General features: G+C 38.6%; 1 protein-coding gene across 1 annotated transcript; it reads left to right on the top strand.

Moving 5' to 3' along the window:
* The first annotated feature begins 2351 nt into the window (after positions 1-2351).
* LOC115219872 (nucleolar protein 56) lies at positions 2352-27712 on the top strand. The gene is made up of 10 exons (XM_029790169.2): positions 2352-2493; positions 6736-6943; positions 11603-11776; positions 17780-17978; positions 19555-19742; positions 21764-21915; positions 22565-22665; positions 23998-24146; positions 25339-25460; positions 26792-27712. Exons 1-10 carry the CDS (start codon positions 2491-2493, stop codon positions 27527-27529), a joined length of 2034 nt encoding a protein of 677 aa, XP_029646029.1. The 5' UTR covers positions 2352-2490; the 3' UTR covers positions 27530-27712.

The raw sequence follows: 27712 nt of genomic DNA on the forward strand, positions 1-27712 counted from the left end.
TTTAGTAAAATAACTTAGTTATCATTCAGCTAGTGTTAGGAACATAAATTGTGACTTAGGTTTGCTGGGAGATTTTAATTCAAAACTTATGAAAACAAGACATTTGTACTCAGACCCAGAGCTGGTTTCAGCCAGGTTGGTAACGAAAGGGTTAAAGCAAGGAACTTTTCAGCACACTCATGTAGATGAACAGAATGTATGAAATGGCTGCAGTAGGTAGCTGTTCAGTTTGGTCATCAAATAGATGCTGCTGGTCATTATAATGATTCAAACACTGAAAGTTTATTTGAAATTGGCTACACTTAAGACAGCCATATGGCAATGGTTGGCCCTTTTGAAAGGTTTAACCTAATCTAAATGAAACTGAGCCACACCAAAGCTACTTCTGTTCTTGATCCATTTTATGATGTAGGGATTGACATGGATAGATTCCCAGGAAGCTTCAGTCTCTAATCTCAGACTACTTAAAGGTGGGAAGTACCCTTATTAAAATTTTTAACTGTGTTTAGCTGAGTTATGGGCACTAGTGTAACTAAGGCAGGGGGATCCACCGTGGATGGCACTTTTAAAGGGGCAGCACCTTTGGGTCTGCCGTAGGCAATGTGTTTTTTGGGGGGTCCAGGGGCAGCAAATGGAAGGGCTGCCCCGGGTGGCACACACTCTAGTTATGCTAGTGGTTATGGGCCTAAAATTGTTGAATATTTTTCTTTATTTTTCAAGTTCTTTCTCAACAATATCTTCATTCTTCCCCTCAGATAATTAGGAATGCTTGTAGCTTGTAGTAGACAACTGCCAAAACAACAATAAACAAGTCCGGTATGTAACTATAAACTTTTAGGATAAACCATCTGGTGGGAGAAATTTTCCCCTCGCTAGCCTTTCCAGGCTCTGTGTTTTCTATTGTTAGTTGGACCATAATCATGATGTAGGCATTGAAGATCATCTTCTCCATTCAGTCTCTCTTCATGAACCACTTGGCGAGATCTTGTTGAATTTCTTCCTTGGAGTCATTCTGTAACTAAGAACCACCTCTCTCATTTCTACCAGGCAAATGTAGACATCGAACCAATGATGACAAAACGTTCTTTGTCATTGAACCAGTTCTCTCCTGTGTCTCAAATATCAAATGTTTTAATAATGTAGACTGAAGTGGACGGCCTCTAAAGAGTCTCCAGGACATTTGTGAAAATCAGTTTCCTGAGAATCTGTAGTTTTTATGGTTCACTGCAGACACAACACTTACAACAAACCATACTATAATGCTGCTGCTATATTATCTGCTATCAAAAGCCCGATTGAAAGCTGATTTCAGTTGCAGGAGAATTCTACTAGTACTGGATGTTATTGCTGGTGTGTGTGTATATACACTAAGCTACATACCTCAGTTTGGTAGGTGCATGTATCTCTCTCTTTTACTCTTTTACTTGTTTCAGTCATTTGACTGCGGCCATGCTGGAGCACCGCCTTTAGTCGAGCAAATCGACCCCGGGACTTATTCTTTGTAAGCCCAGTACTTATTCTATCGGTCTCTTTTGCCGAACCGCTAAGTGACGGGGACGTAAACACACCAGCATCGGTTGTCAAGCAATGCTAGGGGGACAAACACAGACACACAAACATATACACACACACTTACATATATACGACAGGCTTTCAGTTTCCGTCTACCAAATCCACTCACAAGGCATTGGTCGGCCCGGGGCTATAGCAGAAGACACTTGCCCAAGATGCCACGCAGTCGGACTGAACCCGGAACCATGTGGTTGGTTAGCAAGCTACTTACCACACAGCCACTCCTGCGCATTATATATACATATATATTACATATACACACATATATCATGTGTGTGTGTCTGTGTTTGTCCCCCCACTCTACCCAACTTATGCTGGTGCGTTTACGTCCCCGTAACTCAGCGGTTCGGCAAATGAGGGCGGTAGAAATAAGTACTGGGCTTAGAAAGAATAAGTTCTGGGGTTGATTCGTTCGACAAAAGGCGGTGCTCCAGAATGGCCGCAGTCAAATGAATGAAACAAGTAAAAGAATAAAAGAATATATATATAATATAATGTAATATAAGCAAATAAATATATTTGCATATGGTGTACGTGTATATATATATAGCTTCGTTTCGTTGTCTCCATTTCGGTTTTACATTTCGCATTTCAATTGTTTGAGTTATTAAGTGAAATATAAAAAAAAAGCAAATGCTGATCTTAATGGAAGCAACAAATGGAAGAAGCCGTTACTAGCAAATGCTAACTGAAGACTTGTTTTCATAATTTAATGCGGCCAATATCAGATGATTATTTCCATAAAATTATATTTCGATAATGAAGGGGGAGGAGGTAAACGATAAACATGAGACTTTAGTTGTTACAACTCCCCCCATTGGTGAAATGTATGTCATGTGATTACGTCAAGCCAATCAGTGACTGTCTTTTCACGGCGTAAGGTTTACCCGGTGTTCTCACTTCAAACATCCTGCCATCATGGTAAGTCGCACGTGTTGCAATTTCCTTCCTTTTACCAAATTTAATTATTAAACAACGTAAAAGGAAATTTAAAATCGTGTCTTTTTGAGTGATTTTCTTTGTCTTAATTAATACTTGTTAATTAATGTTTAAAAAAAATTATCATTTTTAATTGTGCTTTGTTAATTTTTGTTGTATATTATTAATTAAGAGCAGCGCATACCACGTGGTCAGTCTGGCTTTTTGCTCTGCTTCAGTCTTTTAACCCAATTTTGTGTAATATTAACTTTTATGCGTCGTTACAAGTTATTTTGTCGGTTTACTATTAAATACAAGCTGTTTAATTGTCGTAAAATGTGCAAATAATGATTGTATGAGGAAAAAAAAATATTTTTCGTGAATAAGCGAAATTGAGAAATGGTATATCGGAATTTTCCAAGTTAATAAAATATGGATATGTTGGCGATTCCTGAAGAAATAGTATTCAGCTTTTGACCTGCTGCAATAACAACCAAATCTCAATCTACCGTCTTAAAATACACGACACTTTGTTATACAGACGTGATCGCCACGGTTAGGATGTCTCGGATCGTGGAGCTGGTTTAAAGTTAAACTACAGTAGCAACATGAATTGTTTACGCCTGCCTGAAATTGGAATATTTATTATAGGACAATGATATTTAGAATATGAAGTAAATTAATATTTAATGAGTGACTTGGAAAAATATGATCTGAAGTAGCTAAAACGAGGGAGTTAGGGGTGTCCTGCTTAAACGACATTTAGGAGTTTGAGGGTTGATAAGAATAAATATGGATTGTCTACTGTAGGCACAAAGTCTGAAATTTTGGGGAGAGTTCGGAGACATCGATCCGAAGCTTTTCTTCTGGAATGTGTACTCAGATTTTGATGTCCTCTGATATTGTATCGAACCCTAGGTCAGTATATTTTAAAGACTTCCACACCCTCAGAGAATGTAGATCATGCAACTATATTCTGTGCTATTGGCAGAGACTTATAACGTGAAATTCATTACCTACGAAAATTGAGGGACGGAGATTACGTGGCGCAATATAATAAAATACACTTGGACTGCGGCCTGGCCGCTTGAAAACTTTGGATAGATTATACTAATACAAGATACAGTCGCGCGTGTAATTGTGTATTAAGTTCACGCACGTGTTGTCACAGAAGCACGAGTGCTTCGTAGTTCTACATTGCAAATAATCTAAACATATCTATACATTGTGATTATCTCAATAACTCCTATCTTTTTTTTTCTCCTACTTGTTTATGCGCGTGCATATACATATATAATTCATTTTTGGATCAGTGGATCTCGAAATCTATATATAATAGCATCTAAATACTGGGCTTAAAATATCTTTTTGGGATAGAAAAAGTCGTAGGCTGCTCGTGGGACATCAACAATATTTAAAGGGAGAGAGAAGAAACGGATCTGAAATATTGGTGTCTGATCGGCACATGACCCCGTTATACGATGTCCCCAGAATCTAGCCTTGGGCAAACCGCAGCTCGCTATGCTTTCTGGATGGCCATGCTCAAAGAAAATTTGCTTCGAATCTTTTTAGTGATAAAATCTTTAAGATCGCTACGGATCAAACACAGAAATGGGGTCATACAAATACATAGAATGAATGAGTTCGTGTTTATAAAAATTTTTTTGCGATTATTATTTATACTTAGAATAAATAATTTACACATAAATAAAATTTATGACGACTTAAAACTTTTTTTTTATTAAGACGCAAGCAAATTTAGTGATTCGGTCCGTGTCTCCCTTTGATCAGACATATGTGGTCACTGGCGATGTTTCGGGTGATATCTCCTTTCTCTTAGAAGTTGTGGGGTAAATAATAATACAGGACTAATTATTGTAAAGAAATGACTTGAGTGATAAAATTAGGTGGTGCGGGGTGGGGAATAAACGAAACTTAACGATTGGTGAGAGCATCAGGCATAACTACAGATTGTTTCCTCATAATTCTGGAAAAAATGAATATTTTTTAGTGAAATTTTCAGCAGATACCTTTCTAATGGTGTAGATTACGAGTATTTTGGAATTTGATTTGAAAGAAATAGTGGAGTGTGGCTTTTTTTTTTTTTTTTTTTCCTTCACAATCGTATGAATTCTCGTGTGTGCACCACAAATTCGCTGAAATTTTCTGTAAATGCCAAAAAATAATAGGTTATGAAGGATTATATGGGATGCTTAAACCAGGATTCTGCCTTATATTCTTCCACGTCAAGTTACGATATGATAATCTACACCATCTGGAACATATTTGCAGGAAATTTTATTAAAAGATACAAGTTTTCAGAAAGTTATAAGAAAACAGATCGAAGTGTGTGTATTGTTCAAAATTCCTGAGAATCTCTGGCGAAAGTTCTGCAACAAATTCCGATATAACCCTAATCTACTCCTTCTAAAATGTATCAGAAAATTTCGTTGAAAACAAATATGCATTTTTCAAGTTATAAAAACCAGAGGTGGGGTACACATTTGGAGTCGTATTAAGCATTGGGTGAAATACCTTGTGGTATTTTATGGCTATGGGTTCATCTCTTGCTGTGGTCATGTTTCATCCTCTCTGGGTGGAGGCTCTAAGAATTAACAGTTTGCTTTTGGGCAGTTTTTGATAAAATTTGAAGCATGAAATCATTTCTTGCTGTTTTCTATAATTGTTTACATTTCTAAAAGTTCACTTACAATATTACGGTACTACTAACGAAGGCTGGACCCGGTGTGCGCTAGCTAGTCGTAAGTAGTCGATCCTACAACGACTTGCGCGTATGCAAATGAATTGTGTTATTGGTTGTCTTCCAACCAATGGGTCTTATTAATGATCAGGACAAGGGGGTGGGGGTTAGTCTAAACAAACAAACAAGAAAACATCAAAACAAAGCCCTTCATGAATGCTGTAATATGCTCTCCTCTCTCGCTCAGACATTCTTACACACGTGTAATGAACTGTTCCCAAAATATCTTCATCTTATCAAATCCATCAATCGATATCAACATATATATACTCATATACACGCACACATATATATACTCACATACACACACATATACTCACATACACACACACACACACACACATATATATATATACCTGAATGATGTACCTACTATGGATGCTGTCCAAAAACTAAAAACTAGTAAAAGAATATATCACACATAAACACATATAATATCTATTTGTATCGGTGTGTATATATACACACACACACACATGATTAAAAACTAAAGAATATGAAAACTAAAAGAATATATCACACATTTTATTTGATTTGTGTAAAAAAATCATATACATTGTTCTAAGAAATAATTTATTTACTTTCTTTAAAAAATTCTTTTATTTTATTCTGTAAAATCAACTCATTTGCATATGCGCAAGTCGTTGTAGGATCGACTACTAGCTAGCGCACCAGGTCCAGTCTTCGCTAGTAGTACCTTAACAGTTTGCTTTTGGGCGCAGTTTTTGATAAAATTTGAAACATGAAATCATTTCTTGCAGTTTTCTATAATTGTTTACATTTCTAAAAGTTCACTTAGAATATTACTTCTTGGGCCCACAGGGCCTTTTACCATCACTGTTAAAGTAATGTACTAGTCAAGTACTTAGGTTGAGTTAATATTCCTATAAAGCATCCTACTTCATCGTTTAACAACAGGAAGGGCTTCAGGCCATAGAAAAAGAGCCCTCTTTTTTGCAAGATAGAGCAAATTTAGCAACAAGGATTAGATTCAAGTTGCTGGTGAGCTGTTGATACAGGGACTGTATGTCAGCTAATTGGGAGTTTAACAGGACCAGTTATAGATTTGGCACCAACGTTTCTTTAGCTTCCAATTCTGATGCATGACAAGTGTCTGGTTTTTTAATTGGCCTGCTCTCTTGTTTGACTCCTTCATTTAGTCTGTTCCTAGTATCTCAATACCCAATCATGTGACACTTTAGCCCTTTAGCATTTAAACCAGTTATATCTGGTTGAAATAGTCTACTTGCAAGATATGGGCTTTCACACTTACCTGAAAATGTCATTCTAAAAACAGTTGCCTCATCAAAATCTCAAAGCTACAAGTTAATAAATGATTAATTCTAAACATTCCTTTGACAGAGTAATCTGAATGCTAATGGATTAAATAATCATCTCATGTAATTTCTGCTAAATTAGATTCATTTACTGCAATCGTTTGCCTTGTTTTTTACTGATTCTCTTCGTTTTGGGTTCAATTTTAGGCTGAGATACTGCATGTTCTCTATGAACATGCCTGCGGCTACACCTTGTTTCATGTTGCAGAGTTTGAAGAAATGTCTATGCTACTGCCACAAGTGGAAGCAGCTGTGCATGATTTGGGCAAGTTTAACGCCATTGTCAAATTTGTAGCTTTTTCTCCTTTCAAAAGTGGCACCAATGCCCTAGACAACATAAATAGTTTATCAGAAGGTAAGTTATCATTTTGTTTGTTGTTTTTTTTTTTTTTGTTCTTGTAATTTTCATCATTTAATTTCTGTCTTCCATGCTGGCAAGCCAGAGAACTGCTCCAAGCTCTACTGGCAGTTTTGGCATGGTTTCTATAGCTGAATGTTCTTGCCGAGGCCAGACCTTTCAGTAAAGAAATCATGGCAATCCTTCGTTTTAACTCAACAAAACAAAACAAACTGTGACACCTCGACAATTCACTTTGGATATCTTCATGACAGTTGCTGAAATGGAAGGGGGGAGAAGGAAGCTAGTGGATTGTGTGTGCATGCGTGTTCTGTTTTTATGTAATTATGTGTTGTGGAATATAAATATAACAAAATTATGCCAACAAAAAGCCTTGCATATTCTTACCTGCTTCATGTGTATGTAAAATCCGCAAATTTCCAAGCAGAAAACAGAATGAAATTTTATGCCTTGCTAGGCCTTAAGGCTTTTTTGCTGGCATAATTTCGTTATATCTATATTCCACAACACATAAAAACAGAACAGACACACAACCCATTACCTTTTTTTTCTTCTCCTCCTCCCATTTTAGCAGTTGTCATGGAAACAACCAAGTTTTTGTTTTGGTTTTGTCGAGTTAAAACGAAGGGTTGCCGAAATCATTATGGGTTGACTATCAACAAAATGTCACTAGGTCGTGGCTGAGCCCAGCACTTTAATCACTGGACCATGTGCTTTCACAATTCCTAATATTTAATGATAAAAACATTAGACTCTTCAGACATGGAATGGCTATGAGGGTCTCATCCCACTAAGTGAAAATCAGAGAAATAGGTCCGTAGGCCAACAAATGGTTGAGAATCACTGCAGAACACATGTCTTTGTTTTACTTCTTCATTTAGTCTGTTCCTAGAATCTTTCTACCCAGTCATGTGACACTTTAGCATTTAAACCAGTTATATCTGGCTGAAATATTCTACCTGTTCAGACTGGCAAGATATGGGCTCTCACACTTACCCTGAAATGTCATTCTCACAGCTGTAGGATCCTTGCCAGAGCAGGCGCTGGAGTTCAAAATAGTCTTCCAATTTATCAGATTTTGTCAAACTATCCAATATGTAAAACTGGGAAACAATAATAATGATGCTGCTGAAGACTAGGCCTTTGGATTTCTTGACAAATTATTGATTCTCTTCAATTCTTTCCCAATTTCAGTTTTTGTTATAAAACCAGTTTTGTTTCTGTTGCAACACTTTGAATAAGAGTTATAAACTGTCTCGACTGGAGTGTAAAAATGATGTTACAGCATAACAGTGTGAATTAGTGGCATTAATGCTGTGCCACGATCAGGCTGTTAATAATAATTCGATATTGAACATTAAATGTCTATGGCACCAGTTTCGTAATTGTTGCTGATTTTAGTGTCCTACACCAAACTATTCTTCTCCACCCAGTTGTGTCCATTACACAAACTGGTCTAAGTAGAATTTACATCAATAATCTCTCTATTTTACTGGCCACAACCATCTATCTCTCCCCACTTCGACTTGACCTCGTAGGCATATGAGAATAATGTTTGAGTCCTCGCTAAAGATACATAGACCCCAGTGTATATAATTGTGGAGGTGTGTTAACAATCCTCCTGGATAAAATGATCTAGGTGACAACCAGTGAGATGCTGGTTGTGAATATTTTGTCCATTCTATGTGGTTGTCTTGTATTCTTTGACCCTTTGCATTTAAACCAGCCTTATCCAACCCAAATATTTTCTGCTTCGTTTTCAAGCAGGCTGGATCCTACCCTACAATGTCATTCTAAAAAATAAACCATCACATCATCAAAATCTCGAAGCTGTGAGATAATCAATGATTAATTCAAATTCATGTGAATATTGAAGAATTAATTACAAATACGTTGAAGATGGTTTGACAAGAAGGCGAATGTCTTATCACAGCCATACTTGCACATGAGTGCTAAACTGTCGTCCGTCTGTGTCACTCCAGACTAGTTGTATTGTAGTTGTAAGTTATGCTGCAGTATTAGTTAAAAGGTGGATTTCATGTTACCATATCTTACTGCATACAAGTCAAATTCTTCAGACTAAAATTTATAGTAAAGAAAAATGCTAAGTTGGCTTGTAAACCGAGATGACTTTGGAGGGCTGAAAATTCCTTGTGAAACGCAGCAGGATTTGAAAAGAGAGTGATAATGCTTAAGTGTTTATGCTACATAATGCTTAGATTTGTATGCCAGAAAATATGGTGAAAACAATCCTTTTTGCTTCTTACGTTCGGCTGGAAGTAAATGTACGACTTGCCACCACATGCTTTTTCGATGAAAAATCGCGCATGCGTAACTGACTTTAATGTATTATACTTGGCTATAAGCGAAATATATTAGGGTTTTTAATTAATATATTTTAGTACACCGTTATGAGATAACAAGTTCTACGTTTTTGTTAGTTTTAGTAAGTTTCTTCATAATATACAAGTTGTGCCATTGCTTGAGGTGGTGTGTAGTACTTTGCACCTGCAGTTTTACTGGTGATGGTTTAGCGAATAGAATAGAGTGTAAAGTGTGGTATGATACTAGTGTGTGACTAAATTCAGGTCACTCTAGTGTACAACTGTTTCATTGTGATTTAGTTGCAGTAATCCTGTGCCGTTTTTCATTACTGCTGGACTCTGAATGTCTATGGCACCAGTTCTGTGACTGTTGCTGATTTTAGTGTCCTACACCAAACTAATTCTTCTCCACCCAGTTGTTGACCAACCAATGAGCAAACTGGTCTAAGTAGAATTTACATCTAATATCTCTCCCTCTCTCTCTCTCTCTCAACATCCTAAGTTTTTATTTCTGGTTGTAACATCAATTTGAGAGAATGTGCAGTAACAATGGACTGTTGGAAGGTAGTGGCTAGGACATTTGCAGTATGTGATGATTTTTAACCCGCCTTGACTGGCTTCTGTGCTGGTGGCACGTAAAATGCACCAACCGATCATGGCCGCTGCCAGCCTCCACTGGCACCTGTGCCCGTGGCATGTAAAAAGCACCCACTACACTCACGGAGTGGTTGGCATTAGGAAGGGCATCCAGCTGTAAAAACTCTGCCAGATCAGACTGGAGCCTGGTGCAGCCTTCTGGCTTCCCAGACCCCGGTCGATCTGTCCAACCCGTGCTAGCACAGAAAACAGACGTTAAACGATGATGATGTCATAATTGGTGTGAAGTGGAGGGTGACAGGTTTTTGGGGGGTTGGGGTGCATTATAAGAATATCATAAAACTGAAATGACTCATTTTTGTATAATGTGTTGTGATTGTCACTTATGACAGGGAACTGTCATAAAACTGTAGTATATATCTATTAAACTTATGATAATAGGTATGACATATGTTGTAATTGTCATTGTTTTTAGGCTAGAGAATGTCATAAAACTAGTAAATCTATGACCCTAAATGAGCCACAATTTGAATCCTGAAATGTTTTATTGACTCTGTTGATATTAATCCTTTAGCATTTAAACTGGTCATATCCAGTCCAAATACTCTATCTGTTTTAGGTTCAGACTGTCAAAATCTGATCTCTTACACCTAGCCTACAATGTCATTCTACAAATATACAATCACATCTCGAAGTTACAAGATACTGCATGGTTAATTCAAAACTATGTGAATTAACAAGTACTAAATTTGGCAGTAGTCTGAATGCTAATGGGTTAATCAATAGGATAATTAAGGATTTAGTGCAATCATTTTGTCATTATCCCTTTTGTTACCATATTTCTGTTAAAAGGCACTGCCTTTGTTTCAGTGAATTTAGTAAAATAACTTTGTTATCAAGCTGGTGTTTGGAACATTAACCCTTTTGATACCAACCCGCCTGAAACTGGCTCTGTAGTACAAATGTCTTGTTTTCAAAAGTTCTGAATTAAAATCTTCCACCAAACCTTAGTCACAATTTATGTTCCTAACACTTGCTTAATGATACACTAAATTATTTTACGAATTCTTCGTTGTATTTAAAAATTAATTGAAAGAAACAAAGAGCATCTCAACAGAAAGAAATATGGTAACAAAAGGGTTAATTGATGTGAAATTTCAATGGAAGCCTTTAATTTAGGTTACTTTAATCCTTTTGACATTTAAATCAGCCATATCGAGCACAAATATCCTATTTTATGTTGAAACTGACCAGATCCTACTTCTCACACCTACTCTACCATGTCCTGAAAATAAACCATCACATCATTGAAATTTTGAAGTTATGAGATAAATGCATGATTAATTAACCCTTTCGTTACCAAACTGGCTCTGACTGAGTACAAATGTCTTATTTGCATAAGTTTTGAATTAAAATCTTCCACCAAACCTTAGTCAAAATTTATGTTCCTAACACAAGCTTAATGATAACTAAGTTATTTTACTAAATTCTTTGTTATATTTTTAATTAATTGAAAGAAACACAGAGCATCTCAAAATAAATGTGGTAATGGAAGGGTTAAAACCAATATAAATAAATAAGCTTGGCAGGGTAATGTGAGAGCTAGAGGGTTGAAATTGCAAGTTTGTGTCCTAAAACTAGGAGCAACTTCTGGTAAGGATGGAGCCAGAAATGTTAATGTTTTTAGTGCCAGCTGTTAATGACTTTTTTATTTTTTTTTTATTTTGTTAACCAGGTATTCTTCATGAGAATCTTCGGGTTTTCATCGAAAGCAATGTTCCAATGTCCAAGAAAAAGGTGAAATCGCTTCTTGGGGTGGGCGATTCCAAGTTAGGGTCTGCCATTTCTGAAGAAAACAGTTTGAATATTTCTTGTGTCCACACTGGAGCCATTCCAGAAATAATCAGAGGTAAGATGCTTTCTCTCTTTTTCTTTCCATCTACATCAGGTGCTCTCATTCATCTTTTACCTATAGGCCCCTATTACCATTTGGTGCTTGAAAAACTGGTTTTATAGATTCTCTTTTTGAAATTCTTATTTTGTGTTTCACCCATTCACTTGTGTAAGTTTGCCAAAGAGCTTTCTCAGAGAACATGCTGAAATGAAGGTGGCAAGCTGGGCAAAATGCTTAGAAGCCTGTTTCTAGCAATAAATACACCAAAATCCCAAATTTTTTTTTTAGGATCTAATATACTATCATAGATCCTCAATTTACAATTTAGCTTGCTTGGATCTTCAAGCGGGTGCCAGGTAAAGAGGACCTTTGCTGGTTCCATGTCTGTTTGGCCATGGTTTCTACAGCTGGATGCTTTTACACACCACCAGCTCAGGTGTGTTCGCATGGCACCAACACCTGCGAGCCCACAAGATTATGAATGCTCGGCTGGTACATCTATTGGTAAGAAGCATGCCTCCTGACCAAATGGTTCCAGGTTCAGTCCTGCTGCACAGCACCCTGAGCAAGTGTCTTCTACTTTAGCCTCAGGCTGACCAAAGAAGACCCTGGTGTTGGGGTGAGAGCTTTATATCCGTGTTTGCCCTTGTAACTTAGTAGTTCAACAAAAGAGACCAATCGAATAAGTACCAGGGTTTTATAATTCTTCAAGGTGCTGCCCTTGCATGGTTACAGTCTGACGACTGAGACGGGTAAAAGATATTGGACACCGAATGTCTATGGCACCAGTTCTGTAATTGTTGCTGATTTTAGCGTCCTACACCAAACCAGTTCTTCTCCACCCAGTTGTTGACCAACCAATGAGCAAACTGGTCTAAGTAGAACTTACATTTGTTCTTATCCCATGAAATGGTGTAAATGTAAATCTTGACGATTGTTTCAGGCAGGAACTTTTTTCTCTCTCTCTCTCTCTTTCCACATTAAAGACCCCTGCTTGAAGTGTTTGTCATTGTCATTATCATTTAATACCCAGTTTTTCCATGCTTTCATGGGTCGTGCAGAATTTGTCGATTCAGATTTTCTACTGTCGGATGCCCTTAATATCATCGACCCCCCACCCCTGTTTTTGAACAAAGTAATATTTCCAAAAACAAACCTCCTTGCTGGTAAGACATTGATGCATATTTGTGACCATTGTGTGAAGTCTGGACATGGGTACACCCAAAGACATCACAGTCTACATGGTTAAGTGAGAGTTGACAGCAGGAATAACTTCCAGCTGTAGAAAATCTTCCTCATTGCATTTGGTCCTTGCAAGCATCTAAACTAGGCTGTTGAAACAGGGGTCGTGTGAGATTTGCCTCTGATCCTTTCTCTAAATACTTTCTTTGTCTGTTTCTGCTGTCATTATTGTTATTTATAATGCAGTGAGATGGCAGAAACTGGTTTTATGGATACTTCTTTTGAAATTCCTATTTTGTGTTTCACCCATTCGCTTGTGTAAGTTTGAAATAGAGCTTTCTCAGAGAATGTGTTTCAGGGGCCAGAAACATGCTGAAATGAGGGCGGAGAGCTGGCAAAATCGATAGCACGCCGGGCAAAATGCTTAATGGTATTTTGTCTGCCGTTACATTCTGAGTTCAAATTCCACCAAGTTCGACTTTGCCTTTCATCCTTTTGGGATCAATAAATTATGTACCAGTTACACACTGGGGGGTCAATGTAGTCGACTTAATCCCTTTGTCCCCTCTGTGTTTAGCCCCTTGTGGGCAATAAAGAAATAAGAAGCGTACTGAAATATGTAAAACGTTAGAGAAAGAAGCCTGTTTCTAGCAATAGATACACCTAAACCAAAAAATTTTTTTATGATCTAAAATACTATCATAGATCCCCAATTTACAATTTAGCTTGCTTGGATCCCCAAGCGGGTGCCATGTAAAGAGGACCTTTGCTGGTTCCATGCTGGCATGAGTTAGATGGTTCCATGTCTGTTTCGCCATGGTTTCTACAGCTGGATGCTTTTACACACCACCAGCTCAGGTGTGTTCACATGGCACCAACACCTGCGAGCCCACAAGATTATGAATGCTCGGCTGGTACATCTATTGGTAAGAAGCTTGCCTCTCGACCAAATGGTGCCAGGTTCAGTTCCGCTGCATGGCACCCTGGGCAAGTGTCTTCTACTTTAGCCTCAGGCTGACCAAAGAAGCCCCCGGTGTTGGGGTGGGAGCTTTGCATCTGTGTTTGCCCTTGTAACTTAGTAGTTCAACAAAAGAGACCAATCGAATAAGTACCAGGGTTTTATAATTCTTCAAGGTGCTGCCCTTGCATGGTTACAGTCTAATGACTGAAACAAGTAAAAGATATTGGACACCGAATGTCTATGGCACCAGTTCTGTAATTGTTGCTGATTTTAGCGTCCTACACCAAACCAGTTCTTCTCCACCCAGTTGTTGACCAACCAATGAGCAAACTGGTCTAAGTAGAACTTACATTTGTTCTTATCCCATGAAATGGTGTAAATGTAAATCTTGACGATTGTTTCAGGCAGGAACTTTTTTCTCTCTCTCTCTCTCTTTCCACATTAAAGACCCCTGCTTGAAGTGTTTGTCATTGTCATTATCATTTAATACCCAGTTTTTCCATGCTTGCATTGGTCGTGCAGAATTTGTCGATTCAGATTTTCTACTGTCGGATGCCCTTAATATCATCGACCCCCCACCCCTGTTTTTGAACAAAGTAATATTTCCACAAACAAACCTCCTTGCTGGTAAGACATTGATGCATATTTGCGACCATTGTGTGAAGTCTGGACAAGGGTACACCCAAAGACATCACAGTCTACATGGTTAAGTGAGAGTTGACAGCAGGAATAACTTCCAGCTGTAGAAAAATCTTCCTCATGGAATTGCATTTAGTCCTTGCAATCATCTAAACTAGGCTGTTGAAACAAGGGTTATGTGAAATTTGTCTGTGATCCTTTCTCTAAATACTTTCTTTGTCTGTTTTTGCTGTCATTATTGTTGTTATTTATAATGCAAGAGATGGCAGAAACTGGTTTTATGGATACTTCTTTTGAAATTCCTATTTTGTGTTTCACCCATTCACTTGTGTAAGTTTGCAATAGAGCTTTCTCAGAGAATGTGTTTCAGGGGCCAGAAACATGCTGAAATGAAGGTTGCAAATTGGCAGAATCGTTAGCATGCCAGGCAAAATGCTTAGTGGTATTTCGTCTGCCGTTACATTCTGAGTTCGAATTCCACCAAGGTCGACTTTGCCTTTCATCCCAGTTACACACTGGGGTCAATGTAGTCGACTTAATCCCTTTGTCTATCCTTGTTTAGCCCCTTGTGGGCAATAAATAAATAAGAAGCATGCTGAAATATGCAAAACGTTAGAGAAAGAAGCCTGTTTCTAGCAATAAATACACCTAAACCAAAAATGTTTTTTTATGATCTAAAATACTATCATAGATCCTCAATTTACAATTTAGCTTGCTTGGATCCCCAAGCGGGTGCCATGTAAAGAGGACCTATGCTGGTAATGAGTTAGATGGTTCCATGTCTGTTTTGCCATGGTTTCTACAGCTGGATGCTTTTACCCACCGCCAGCTCAGCTGTGTTCACATGGCACCAACACCTGCGAGCCCACAAGATTATGAATGCTCAACTGGTACATCTATTGGTAAGAAGCTTGCCTCCTGACCAAGTGGTTCTGGGTTCAGTCCCGCTGCATGGCACTCTGGGCAAGTGTCTTCTACTTTAGCCTCAGGCTGACCAAAGAAGCCCCTGGTGTTGGGGTATGAGCTTTGTATCCATGTTTGCCCTTGTAACTTAGTAGTTCAATAAAAGAGACCAATCGAATAAGTACCAGGGTTTTATAATTCTTCAAGGTGTTGCCCTTTCATGGTTACAGTCTAATGACTGAAACAAGTAAAAGATATTGGACACCGAATGTCTATGGCACCAGTTCCGTAATTGTTGCTGATTTTAGTGTCCTACACCAAACCAGTTCTTCTCCACCCAGTTGTTGACCAACCAATGAGCAAACTGGTCTAAGTAGAACTTACATTTGTTCTTATCCTATGAAATAGTGTAAATGTAAATCTTGACGATTGTTTCAGGCAGGAACTTTTTTCTCTCTCTCTCTCTCTCTTTCCACATTAAAGACCCCTGCTTGAAGTGATTGTCATTCTCACTTAAAATCCAGTTTTTCCATGCTTGCATGGGTCGTGCAGAATTTGTCGATTCAGATTTTCTTCTGTCGGATGCCCTGAATATCATCGACCCCCCACCCCTGTTTTTGAACAAAGTAATATTCCCACAAACAAACCTCCTTGCTTGTAAGACATTGATGCATATTTGCGACCATTGTGTGAAGTCTGTACAAGGGTACACCCAAAGACATCATAGTCTACATGGTTAAGTGAGAGTTGACAGCAGGAATAACTTCCAGCTGTAGAAGATCTTCCTCATGGAATTGCATTTGGTCCTTGCAATCATCTAAACTAGGCTGTTGAAACAAGGGTTATGTGAAATTTGTCTGTGATCCTTTCTCTAAATACTTTCTTTGTCTGTTTTTGCTGTCATTATTGTTGTTATTTATAATGCAGTGAGATGGCAGAAACTGGTTTTATGGATACTTCTTTTGAAATTCCTATTTTGTGTTTCACCCATTCGCTTGTGTAAGTTTGAAATAGAGCTTTCTCAGAGAATGTGTTTCAGGGGCCAGAAACATGCTGAAATGAAGGCTGCAAGCTGGCAGAATCGTTAGCACGCCAGGCAAAATGCTTAGTGGTATTTCGTCTGCCGTTGCGTTCTGAGTTCAAATTCCGTCGAGGTCGACTTTTCCTTTCATCCCTTTGGGGGCAATAAATTAAGTACCAGTTACACACTGGGGGGTCAATGTAGTCGACTTAATCCCTTTGTCTATCCTTGTTTGTCCCCTCTGTGTTTAGCCCCTTGTGGGTAATAAAGAAATAAGAAGCATGCTGAAATATGCAAAACGTTAGAGAAAGAAGCCTGTTTCTAGCAATAAATACACCTAAACCAAAAAAGCTTTTTATGATCTAAAATACTATCATAGATCCCCAATTTACAATTTAGCTTGCTTGGATCCCTAAGCTGGTGCCGTGTAAAGAGGGCCTGTGCTGGTTCCTTGTGTTTTGCCATGGTTTCTACAGCTTGATGCCCTTCCTAATGTCAGCCACTTAAAAAAGTGTACTGGGTCCTTTTACACAACACCAGCACAGGTGTGTAAAGCTGGTACTTCTATTGGTAAGAAGCTTGCCTCCCGACCAAATGGTTCCAGGTTCAGTCCCGCTGCATGGCACCCTGGGCAGGTGTCTTCTATTATAGCCTCAGGCTGACCAAAAGTGCCCTTAGTGTGGGGTTGGGGGCTTTGTATCTGTTTATCCTCATAACTTATTAGTTCAACAAAAGAGTCCAATCGAATAAGTACCAGGGTTTTATAATTCTTCAAGGTGTTGCCCTTTCATGGTTACAGTCTAATGACTGAAACAAGTAAAAGATATTGTACACCGAATGTCTATGGCACCAGTTCTGTAATTGTTGCTGATTTTAGTGTCCTACACCAAACCAGTTCTTCTCCACCCAGTTGTTGACCAACCAATGAGCAAACTGGTCTAAGTAGGACTTACATTTGTTCTTATTCCTTAGAGAATTTCGTTTGCTCTTTGCAAGCATCTAAACTAGGCTGTTGAAACAAGGGTCGTGTGAGATTTGCCTCTGATCCTTTCTCTAAATACTTTCTTTGTCTGTTTCTGCTTTGTCGTTATTGTTATTTATAATGCAGTGAGATGGCAGAATCGTTAGTATACCAGGCAGAATGCACGACTGCATTTAATCTCTTTTGTAAATTCAAAGTTGAAATTCCACCAAGGTTGACTTTGCCTTTAATCTTAAAATTAAGACCCAGTTGATCCACTGGGTGTCACTGTAGTCAACTTTCACCCTTCCCCAAAATTTGATGCCAATATTGTTGTCGTTTATTTGCCAGGTATCCGAGTCCACTTCCACAAAATGGTGCAGGGGATGACATCTGTGACCCAGAACAAGGCCCAGTTGGGCCTTGGTCATGCCTATTCTCGTGCCAAGGTGAAGTTCAACATCAACCGAGTTGATAACATGATTATTCAGAGTATTGCACTGTTAGATCAATTGGACAAAGACATCAATGCATTCAGCATGAGGATCAGGTGAGTCTTAAATTCAATATTCTGCTGTGAAGTTGTGGCTTTCAGGCATTCTTGTCTTTGGGTTAACGGAGAAATTATACATTCCACATAAAACTTTAATCCTTGAGTGTTCAGATTTGGGTCAAATGGGCATCCAGCTGTAGAAACTTTGCCAGATAAGACCGGAGCCTGATGCAGCCTTCTGTCTTCTCAGATCCCCGGTCGAACTGTCCAACCCATGCTAGCATGGAGAACGGACGTTAAACGATGATGATGATTTATTCACATTGTCTTGAATTATGTTTTATCTTGTGACTTCGATTTCAATGATGTGATTGTTTATTTTACTGTGGCATTGTAGAGTAGGTGTGAGATGTTGGATCTGGCCAGTTTAAACATAAAAGAGGCAGAATATTTTGGCTGGTTTAACCCTTCAGCGGTCAGGTTATTCTGTCCAATGAAATGAGAGATTTTGATGATATGACTTTATTTTAAGAATAACATTGTCAGGAAGCTGTGAGAGTCCGGGTCTGGCTGGTTTGAACTTAAAATGGGTAGAATATTTTGGTTGGTTTAAATGTTAATGGGTTAAACTGGCCATATCCAGCCTGTCAGATCTGACCTCTCTCACATACCTTGCAATGTCATTCTGAAAATAAACAAATTGCACGAAGCTATGAGATAATGCAGGTGTAGGAGTGGCTGTGTGGTGAGTAGCCTGCTTACGAACCACATGGTTCTGGGTTAAGTCCCACTGCATGGCACCTTGGGCAAGTGTCTTCTACTATAGCCTCGGGCCGACTAAAGCCTTGTGAGTGGATTTGGTAGGCGGAAACTGAAAGAAGCCCGTGGTATGTATGTATGTCTGTGTTTGTCCCCCCAACATCACTTGACAACTGATGCTGGTGTGTTTACGCCGCTGTCACTTAGTGGTTCGGCAAGAGAGACCGACAGAATAAGTACTAGGCTTACAACAAATAAGTCCTTGGGTCAGTTTGCTCGACTAAAGGCGGTGCCCAGCATGGCCGCAATCAAATGACTGAAACAAATAAAAAAAACATTTTTTAAAAATAAAAGTAAGCATTACATTTGACAGAGTAATCTGAATGCTGAAGGGTTAAGATATACATGGTTTATTCATCCTTGTTTTAATTGAATTCAATTGTTTGATTATTTCCAAGTCTTTGAGTCTGCAGCCATATTTTTAATTGTGGTGGCAGAATTAAACTTGGTACATAAACAGCTATGCATATTCTTCTACTTGTACCTGGAATTCTATACCCAAGTACATTTAATGTTTGCTGACATGCATAAACATACTCCATGTTTGTGTGCTGTTACTATAATCTTTAGGGTAGGGGCATATCTCCTGCATATAATACACACAGTTTTCTGTAGTATTATGAGGATATATACAAAAAATAATGGTTGGCAATGAAAAGAGCTGCTCTATAATCGTGCTGGCCATCACTGCTGATAAACAAAGTGGACACATGCATTTGATATTGTTGTAGTTGTTGCTTGTTTTTGTAATTTAATAAGATGATGTATATATATATATGTGTGTATGTTTATATAATTGTTTGTTGTGCTCCAGAGAGTGGTATTCCTACCATTTTCCAGAACTTTACAAAATAGTCCCAGAACAAGCGCTGTACGCTAAACTAGTGAAAATCATCAAGTCACGGAAAACGATTACAGAAGAAACTATAGATGTTATGGAAGAGATTCTTAATGACAGAAGTAAAGCTCAGTCTGTTTATGAAGCATCAAAGTCTTCAATGGGTGAGATTTGGTTCCGACCGTTTTTTTTTCAATTTTTAATTTTGTGAATTAACTCTTTGAAATAGATGGCTTGCTTAGAGTATGAGATGTCTTGGTGCATCTATTTTGGCATCACTGAGTTGATGCTGGCTTATTTGGGCCTCAGGCGTTCAAATATTTCTTCTTTTCTCTCTCTCACTCCTGTTTATGTGCGTGTGCAAATTTCTCTATGTGTCTGAGGAGAGGGAAATTGTTTGTGTTAATCATGTTCAATTAATAAATTGTAACTTTCTCTCTCTCTCTCGGTATATATATATATATATAATATTAGGGAGTATAACTCCAAACTTACAGGGAAAAATTCAATTTAGTATTAAATCAAATTTCACAAAATAAATATATATAGAGAGAGAGATTAGAGAAAAACCACTATTATGTAATTCAAACAATGAAAGACGTAAATCATACCACATAGAAAAAAATAAAATATATTATAAAACATTTTTCTAGATCACAGTAAAGTACATAAAGTAAGCATAACTATTATTAAACATTATTTTGTACTTTATTGTGATCTAGGGTAAATGTTTTATAATATATTTTATTTTTTCTATATGGTATGTTTTACGTTTATCATTGTTTGAATTACATAATAGTGGTTTTTTCTAATGTATTTATATTTCTGTGCTTGTTGCTATTCTTTTACCTGTTTCAGTCATTTGATTGCATCCATGCTGGAACACTGCCCTGGGAGGTTTTTAGTCAAACAAATCAACCCCAGTGCTTAATTTTTTTTTTCTTTTTCAAAGCCTGGTACTTATTCTATCGGTCTCTTTTGCAGAACCGCTAATTTACACAAACACTGGTTGTCAAGCGGACGGGCAACTCTGATTGCTCTTCCTTCCTTTGATTTGAGAGATATTTGGCTGTTATGTCTAGCAAGCCAGGGAACCGTGTAATGGTTTTAATTCAATCGACAAGTAATAATAATAGTTGGGCAGGGGTTACAACAATGCCCTGCAGCTATTTATGCCACTGTATTTTTAATTCAGTTGCCCTTTCGGTGTCATTGTGGGTCTGAAGTATTAGCACTTGCTACACACTACTTATGTGAATTTACTACAGCTATGTTGCCTCAGACTGACCCTTCATGCCTTCCTAGTGGTAATTATCTTAATTAAAATAGCTTCTTTTTTTACGCCCTTTTCAAGCCTAGCCAGGCTCATGGGCCTGGTTTCTGTGGCATATGTGTTCCCCCCGGCTGGACGGGACGCCAATCCATCGCAGCGTTACTCAAGAAACATGAAGAGAGAGTGAGAGAAAGTTGTGGCGAAGGAGTACAGCAAGGGTCGCCACTACCTCCTGTCGAAGCTTTTAGGTGTAAACACACAACGCTCAGTCTGGGAATCGAAACTGCGATCCTCCGGCCGCAAGTCCGCTGCCCTAACCACTGGGCCATTGCACCTCCACAGCTTCTTAGTAGTTGGGCAAAAGACAAATATCAGGACGTGGGGGGAATTTTAGAGTGACAGGGAAACAACTCCAAAATGATAGTGCCACACTACACTCTTGCTTTTTTTTTTTTTTAATATTATTTATCATGTCTCCCTAATGTGTTTTAATTAGGGTTATCATCATAATTTTAACGTCCACTTTTCCTTGATTGCCTGGGTTGGACATTATCTACTGAGGCAGATTTTCTGTCACTGACCCATACCTGATTCCAAACAGATTAAGTAATATTCCCCCATGGGCAGGTGTGTTTTCACAGAATATTGGAAACGGACATCATTTGCAAGATTGTGCTTCTCATTTAATACTACTGTGACGCACACACAAAGACGGTGGTTCTATCAGGTTCTACCTACTTGTTTCTTTCCCGAGGCTTTGGTTGACCTGGGACTTGGTTAGAAGAAACTTGGCGATGGTGTCATTCGGTGGAACTGAACCTGAATCCACGTGGTTGTGAAGAAAAACTTCTTACCTCACAGTTATGCCTTTGCCTATGTATATTTAATATTTTAATCTAATCTTTATTTCAGGTATGGATATATCAGTCATAGACTTACTAAACATTGAGATGTTTGCTAAACGTGTGGTTGACCTCATTGAATATCGAGCTAATCTTGTGGAATATCTACAAAAGAAAATGTCTCAAGTTGCACCAAATCTCACAGCATTAATCGGAGAAACGGTAAGCTATTTCGATCTTTCTCTCTTCATCAAAATTATCGCGGGAACAGGTTTATGTAATGTGTCTGTCAAATGTGGTGTGCCAGTGGATAAAAAATGGCATATACAGATTGTGGGTGGGCTTTGGTAGTTATGTCTCATCACAGATCTTTTATAAAAGAATGTAAGCACAGGCATGGCTGTGTCATTATAAGGGTTTGCTGCCCAACCGTATGGTTTTGGGTTCAGTCATACTGTGTGGCACTTTGGGTGACTTTCCTATTCTAACCCTGGACCAAACAAAGCTTGGTAAGTGAAGTTGGTGGCTGGAAACTGAAAGAAGTGTATGTGTGTGTAGTTTATGTTCCTAACACTAGCTTAATGACAAGTTGTTTTACTAAGTTCTTTGTTATAATTAAAATTTATTGAAAGAAACACAGAGCATCTCAACAGAAATACAGTAACGAAAGGGTTAAAGAAATGGCTTTGGTTGAACCAAGTTAGCTCAGAATGGGTGGTGGGTATTTAATGAAGTCTCTACTTTATCGTTGTTTCACATTGGCAGGCAGGTAGTATGCCAAACAAGAATTGGTGCCTACCATTTGCTGTGTTCCTCTTAATTTTGTCTGTGGATAAAAATGTTTGATTTTCAAATGGTTTGTTTCGGACAGGTTGGTGCTCGACTTATTTCTCATGCTGGAAGTTTGACAAATCTTGCCAAATGTCCGGCATCAACTTTACAGATTCTTGGAGCTGAGAAGGCACTCTTCAGGTAAGACATATGCAATGACCAGTTACAGAGTTGGTGCTGTTGCGTGGAATAATTTGTTCATTCTGTTTTGGAGTTTGTGCTAAAGTTTGGAGCTTTTCATATTTAGTCTGGACTGATGGGACTTTTTGAAGTTTTTCCAAGTGTTATGAACCTGAAATCTTTGTTTTCTATTTGCATGGACATGGCTGTGTGGTAAGGAGTTTGCCTGTCAGTCACATGGTTTCTGGTTCAATCCTGCTATGTGGCACTCCGAAACAGTTTGTTTTTTCTACTGTGGCCTCATGTTGATCGAAGCCTTGTCAATGATTAGGTAGATGGAAACTGAAAGAAGCCCATTGTGTCTGGGTGTATTCCTGACAGTCTGTTGGAGGCTAGCAGGCAGGAACTTCGAAGTCACTGTCACCTCTTGTAAAACCAAGTAATTTACATGTGCTCAATTACCAATTGTGCATTGTGTCCTTGAGCAAGACGTTATTTCACATTGCTCCAGTTCACTCAGCTGGCAAGAATGAATTTTACCTGTATTTCAAAGGGCCAGCCTTGTCACACTGAATCTCCTTGAGAACTACATGGAGCGTGTGCTTGTTTGTGCTCAGCCACGTGCATGTTCATTTCATTAGCAGACTGTTCCATTGATCAAATAAACCGGAGCTCTTATAATCAATGGAGTGTGCCAGGTAGCTATTCTGCTAAAAGGTTTTGAGTAATTCTTCAGCTTAGTGTTGAATTGTGTTAATATATATCACGACATAACAATAAATGTCGCCCTTTTCAACCCTAGCCAGGCTCATGGGCCCGGTTTCTGTGGCGTATGTGTTCCCCCCCAGCTGTACGGGATGCCAGTCCATCGCAGTGTTACTCAAGAAACAGGAAGAGAGAGAGAGAAGGTTGTGGCTAAAGAGTACAACAGGAATCGCCACCACCCCCTGCCTGAGCCTCATGCAGCTTTTAGGTGTTTTCATTCAATAAACACACAACGCCCAGTCTGGGAATCGAAACCGGTATCCTCTGACCACGACTCTGCTGCCCTAACCACTGGGCCATTGCGCCTCCACAAACATGACATAAAATCAAACTATATATATACATATACACACATTTGTGTGATCAGTTAGTTTGACAGTCAGCTGTGGATTCCACTTGCTGTTGTATGTTTGAGCAGAGAACCACCCAAGGAGATGTAAATGCAATTATCACAGCAGTACCACTCTTCCATGCCATATTGTACAACAGTTTTGAAAATGTAGAATTTCTGTAAAAGAAAGACACAGCATTATTTTTGCTCTGCTGTGACTCCTTTGATTGAACTTTCTATGTATTTTCTATTTTCAGAGCTTTGAAGGTTCGAGGGAACACACCAAAATATGGTCTAATATTTCACTCCACATTCATCGGGCGTGCTGGCGCCCAAAACAAGGGCAGGATATCTCGGTTTTTGGCCAACAAATGTTCTCTGGCCACCAGGGTTGATTGTTTTGCAGGTGAGTAGTGGTTGTGGTGCTTTGATAGAAGTGTAAATGATAAGGTCATGTAGTAAGATGGCATCTGCGGTTGACTTAGTTTTGGTTCTTTTTGGAGCATACAGCTAATTTGTAAATAATAAAGGAATTTTGTAGACCTTCAACAGGGTTTCAATGCTAAGACCCTTCCTTGCCCAAATAATCTTAAGAAGTCTGGCTTTGGCAATATTTTTGTTGGTTTAACCTTTTAGAATTCAGATTCCTCAGTCAAACATAACAGCTCTTTATTCACAATCATCAACACCATTGTTTAACATCCACCTTCCATGCTGGTATTAGTTGGACAGTTTCACCAGAACTGGCCAGGCATAAGACTGCACCAGACTTCTGTGTCTGTTTTGGCACGGTTTTTACGGCTGGATGCCCTTCCTAACATTGTTTTGAATTAATCATTTATTGTTATATATCTTCAACATTTCGATGTGATTGTCTGTTTTTAGAAGAGCACTGTTGGGTAGGTGTGAGATGCTGGATGTGGCCAGTTTGAGCTTAAGACGGATATTTGGGCCACGTAATAGCCAGTGTAAGTGCAAATGGGTTGCAGCAATAAATTTGATCATCTGTGGTGTGATTTTCGTCTATTGTTTCTACAGCGTGTTTGTTGCCATTACCGCTTGACTGGCCCTCGTGCTGGTAGCATGTAAAAGCACCCACTACATTCGGAATGGTTGGCATTAGGAAGGGCATCCAGCTGTAGAAACCCTGCCAAATCGGATTGGAGCCTGGGGTAGCTATCTGGTTCGCTAGTCCTCGGTCAAATCATCAAACCCATGCTAGCATGGAAAGTGGGTGTTAAATGATGAGAATCTGTACCTATTCACTGATACCTTTGTCAATTCCTTTACTTAAATTAAAGAGTCATCTGCTAAACACCCTTATTATGTATGGCTTCTGTGGTTGGCATTAGGAAGGGCATCCAGTTGTAAAAACCAGACTATGGAACCTGCTGCACGTCCTGCTTTTGTCATCTATCAAATCCTGTTGTGTGTGTTCACATAGGTTTATGTTAATTGTGTATACCACTGTGCTGTCAGTTTGTTTCATTAACTGGCTTTAACTACATCCTCCTATTGTTCATGGTTTACTGTTATTGATATACATCACCTTATCGTTCATTGTTAGTATTGAAAATATGGTGTTCGTTATGTTCCAGATTTCCCAAATTCTGTGATTGGTGTACATCTCCGGCAGCAAGTAGAAGACAGGCTCTTGTATTTTGAAACAGGTTCCACGCCAAAGAAGAACATTGATATCATGAGACTGGCACTGGCTGAGGTGAGTATTTATTTATTTAATTAATTTTTAATTATGAAACTCGAGGCAGATAAGGCTATAAATGATAGTGTGTGAATATGGAGTTGAAAAAAACCCCAAAAACCTTTGGATGCAATATATTAGTGCATGGTGTCTGTATAATGTGATCTTTTAGGTTTTGCTCACTTCTCCAATGATGAGACCATCCTTGCGCTCAGAATGCTGGAGTCTGCTGCTACAGCAACTTCGCATATGTTAGTCAACCCCAGGGACCAAGGCTGGCCAGTGTGTGGTCACTTTGGGTCTGAGGAAAAGTGATGCAAAATCCTTCCCTTGTTCTTTCATATCTTATCATACATTGTCCTTTTGCTCTAACTTCCCCCTCTTCTGTGGTCATATTTTTGCAAAGTAATTCACTGAGAGTTAACATCATTATCGTTATCATCATTTAACATCTATTTTTGCATGTCAGGATGGGTTGGACGGTTCTACTAGTACTGACATGTCTACTTGGTGTGGTTTCTACGGCTGGATGACTTTACTAATTTGTAAACAGTTTGTCTGTTTAACCCTTTAGTGTTTGCATTATTCTGCCAAAATTAATGCTTTTTTTATCCACATTGCCTTGAACTAATCATACATTATCTTGTAGCTATGAGATTTTGATGAGGTAGCTGTTAATTTTTAAAATGATATTGTAGGGCTGGTATAAGAGGCCAGTTTGAACATAAAACAGGCAGAATACTTTTGGTCGGTTTAAATGCTAAAGGGTTAATTGTTACATCACACCTAATTACTGCTTAATTATTATACTGTATCTCGAGACAGCAATCTGGCAGAATTGTTAATATTTTGGACAAAATACTCTCGGATTGGTTGGCGTTAGGAAGGGCATCCAGCTGTAGAAACTGCCAGATCAGATTGGAGCATGGTGTAGCCATCTGCTTTGCCAGCCCTCAGTCAAATCGCCCAACCCATGCTAGCATGGAAAGCGGACGTTAAATGATGATGATGATACTTAGAGGCATTTCGACTGGCTTTACGTTCTGGATACATATCTGCCAGGATTGTCTTTGCCTTTCATCTTTTCACTGTTGATAAAATAAACCTCAATGGAATTTAACTTCATTGTTGTATTTCGGAATGGTCATTTTTAACTTCCCCTTCCCCTCAAAAAATTGCTGGCCTAGTGCCAAAATTAGAACAAATTATTACATGTTTAATTACTGCATATTTGGTGTTGGAGAACATTAAACCTGGTCTTATCCATTTCACTGATTGCTTTTTTTAATTGTTAATAAGTTATATCTAATTACTGCTGTCATGTCTAATTAGTTTTTGTTTATTTTCAGGTTGCCAATCTTTATGTCAAGCACCAGAAGAAGGAAAAGAAAAAGAAGAAAAAGTCTCTGTCAATTGTAGAACTGCCAGACAATGCTATGGTCAATGGCGACACTGTGGTGGGCGTTCCTGTTGATGAGAGCGGCGGCGGGGATAAGTTGGTTTCTTCAAAGAAAAAGAGGAAGTTGGCAGATGAAGAAGAAGCTGAGGCTGATGTGACAGAGAAGAGCAAGAAGAAGAAGAAAAAGAAGCATGATGAAAGTGTGGTGGAGGAGGTGGAAACGGTTAATGGTGGCGGTGATGAGGTGGAGACTCCGTCAAAGAAAAAGAAAAAGAAAAAGAAATCTGGTGATGAGGAAGAGGAGGTGGAGAAGGAAGAGGTAGTAGTTGTAAATACAGAAACTCCATCTTCAAAGAAGAAGAAGAAGAAAAAGAAGGCTGAAGATGAAGAGGAAGCAGAGGTTGTAAATACGGAAACTCCTGTGTTGAAAAAGAAGAAGAAGAAGAAGAAATCTGGTGATGACGATGAAGCAGAGGAGGAGCAAGTTGTAAATACGCAGTCTTCATCAAAGAAGAAGAAGAAAAAGAAGTTGGGTGCTGAAGGGGAAGATGGGGAATCAACGACTCCGCTGAAGGGGAAGAAAAAGAAAGAATCTGATGATGTGGATGTTACAGAAAATACAGAGACTCCGTCAAAAAAGAAAAGTAAAAAGAAGAAATCTTCAAAAGTGAAAGATGAAGAAGACTGAATGAATGAGAGGATTTGCATGAGTGTGTGTAAGTGTATGGCTGTGTTATCAAAGACGGATGCTACTGATAGGTAGCATCTGTGGCGGACCATTTTAAATTATGTTATTTTTTAATGTGTATTTCCAATACTTTGGTTATTGGATAACAAAAAAGAGAAGAAAAAATAAAGGTTTAAATTTTAT

The sequence above is a fragment of the Octopus sinensis genome, linkage group LG15 (genome assembly GCF_006345805.1).
Source record: "Octopus sinensis linkage group LG15, ASM634580v1, whole genome shotgun sequence".
Classification (NCBI taxonomy): Eukaryota; Metazoa; Mollusca; class Cephalopoda; order Octopoda; family Octopodidae; genus Octopus; species Octopus sinensis.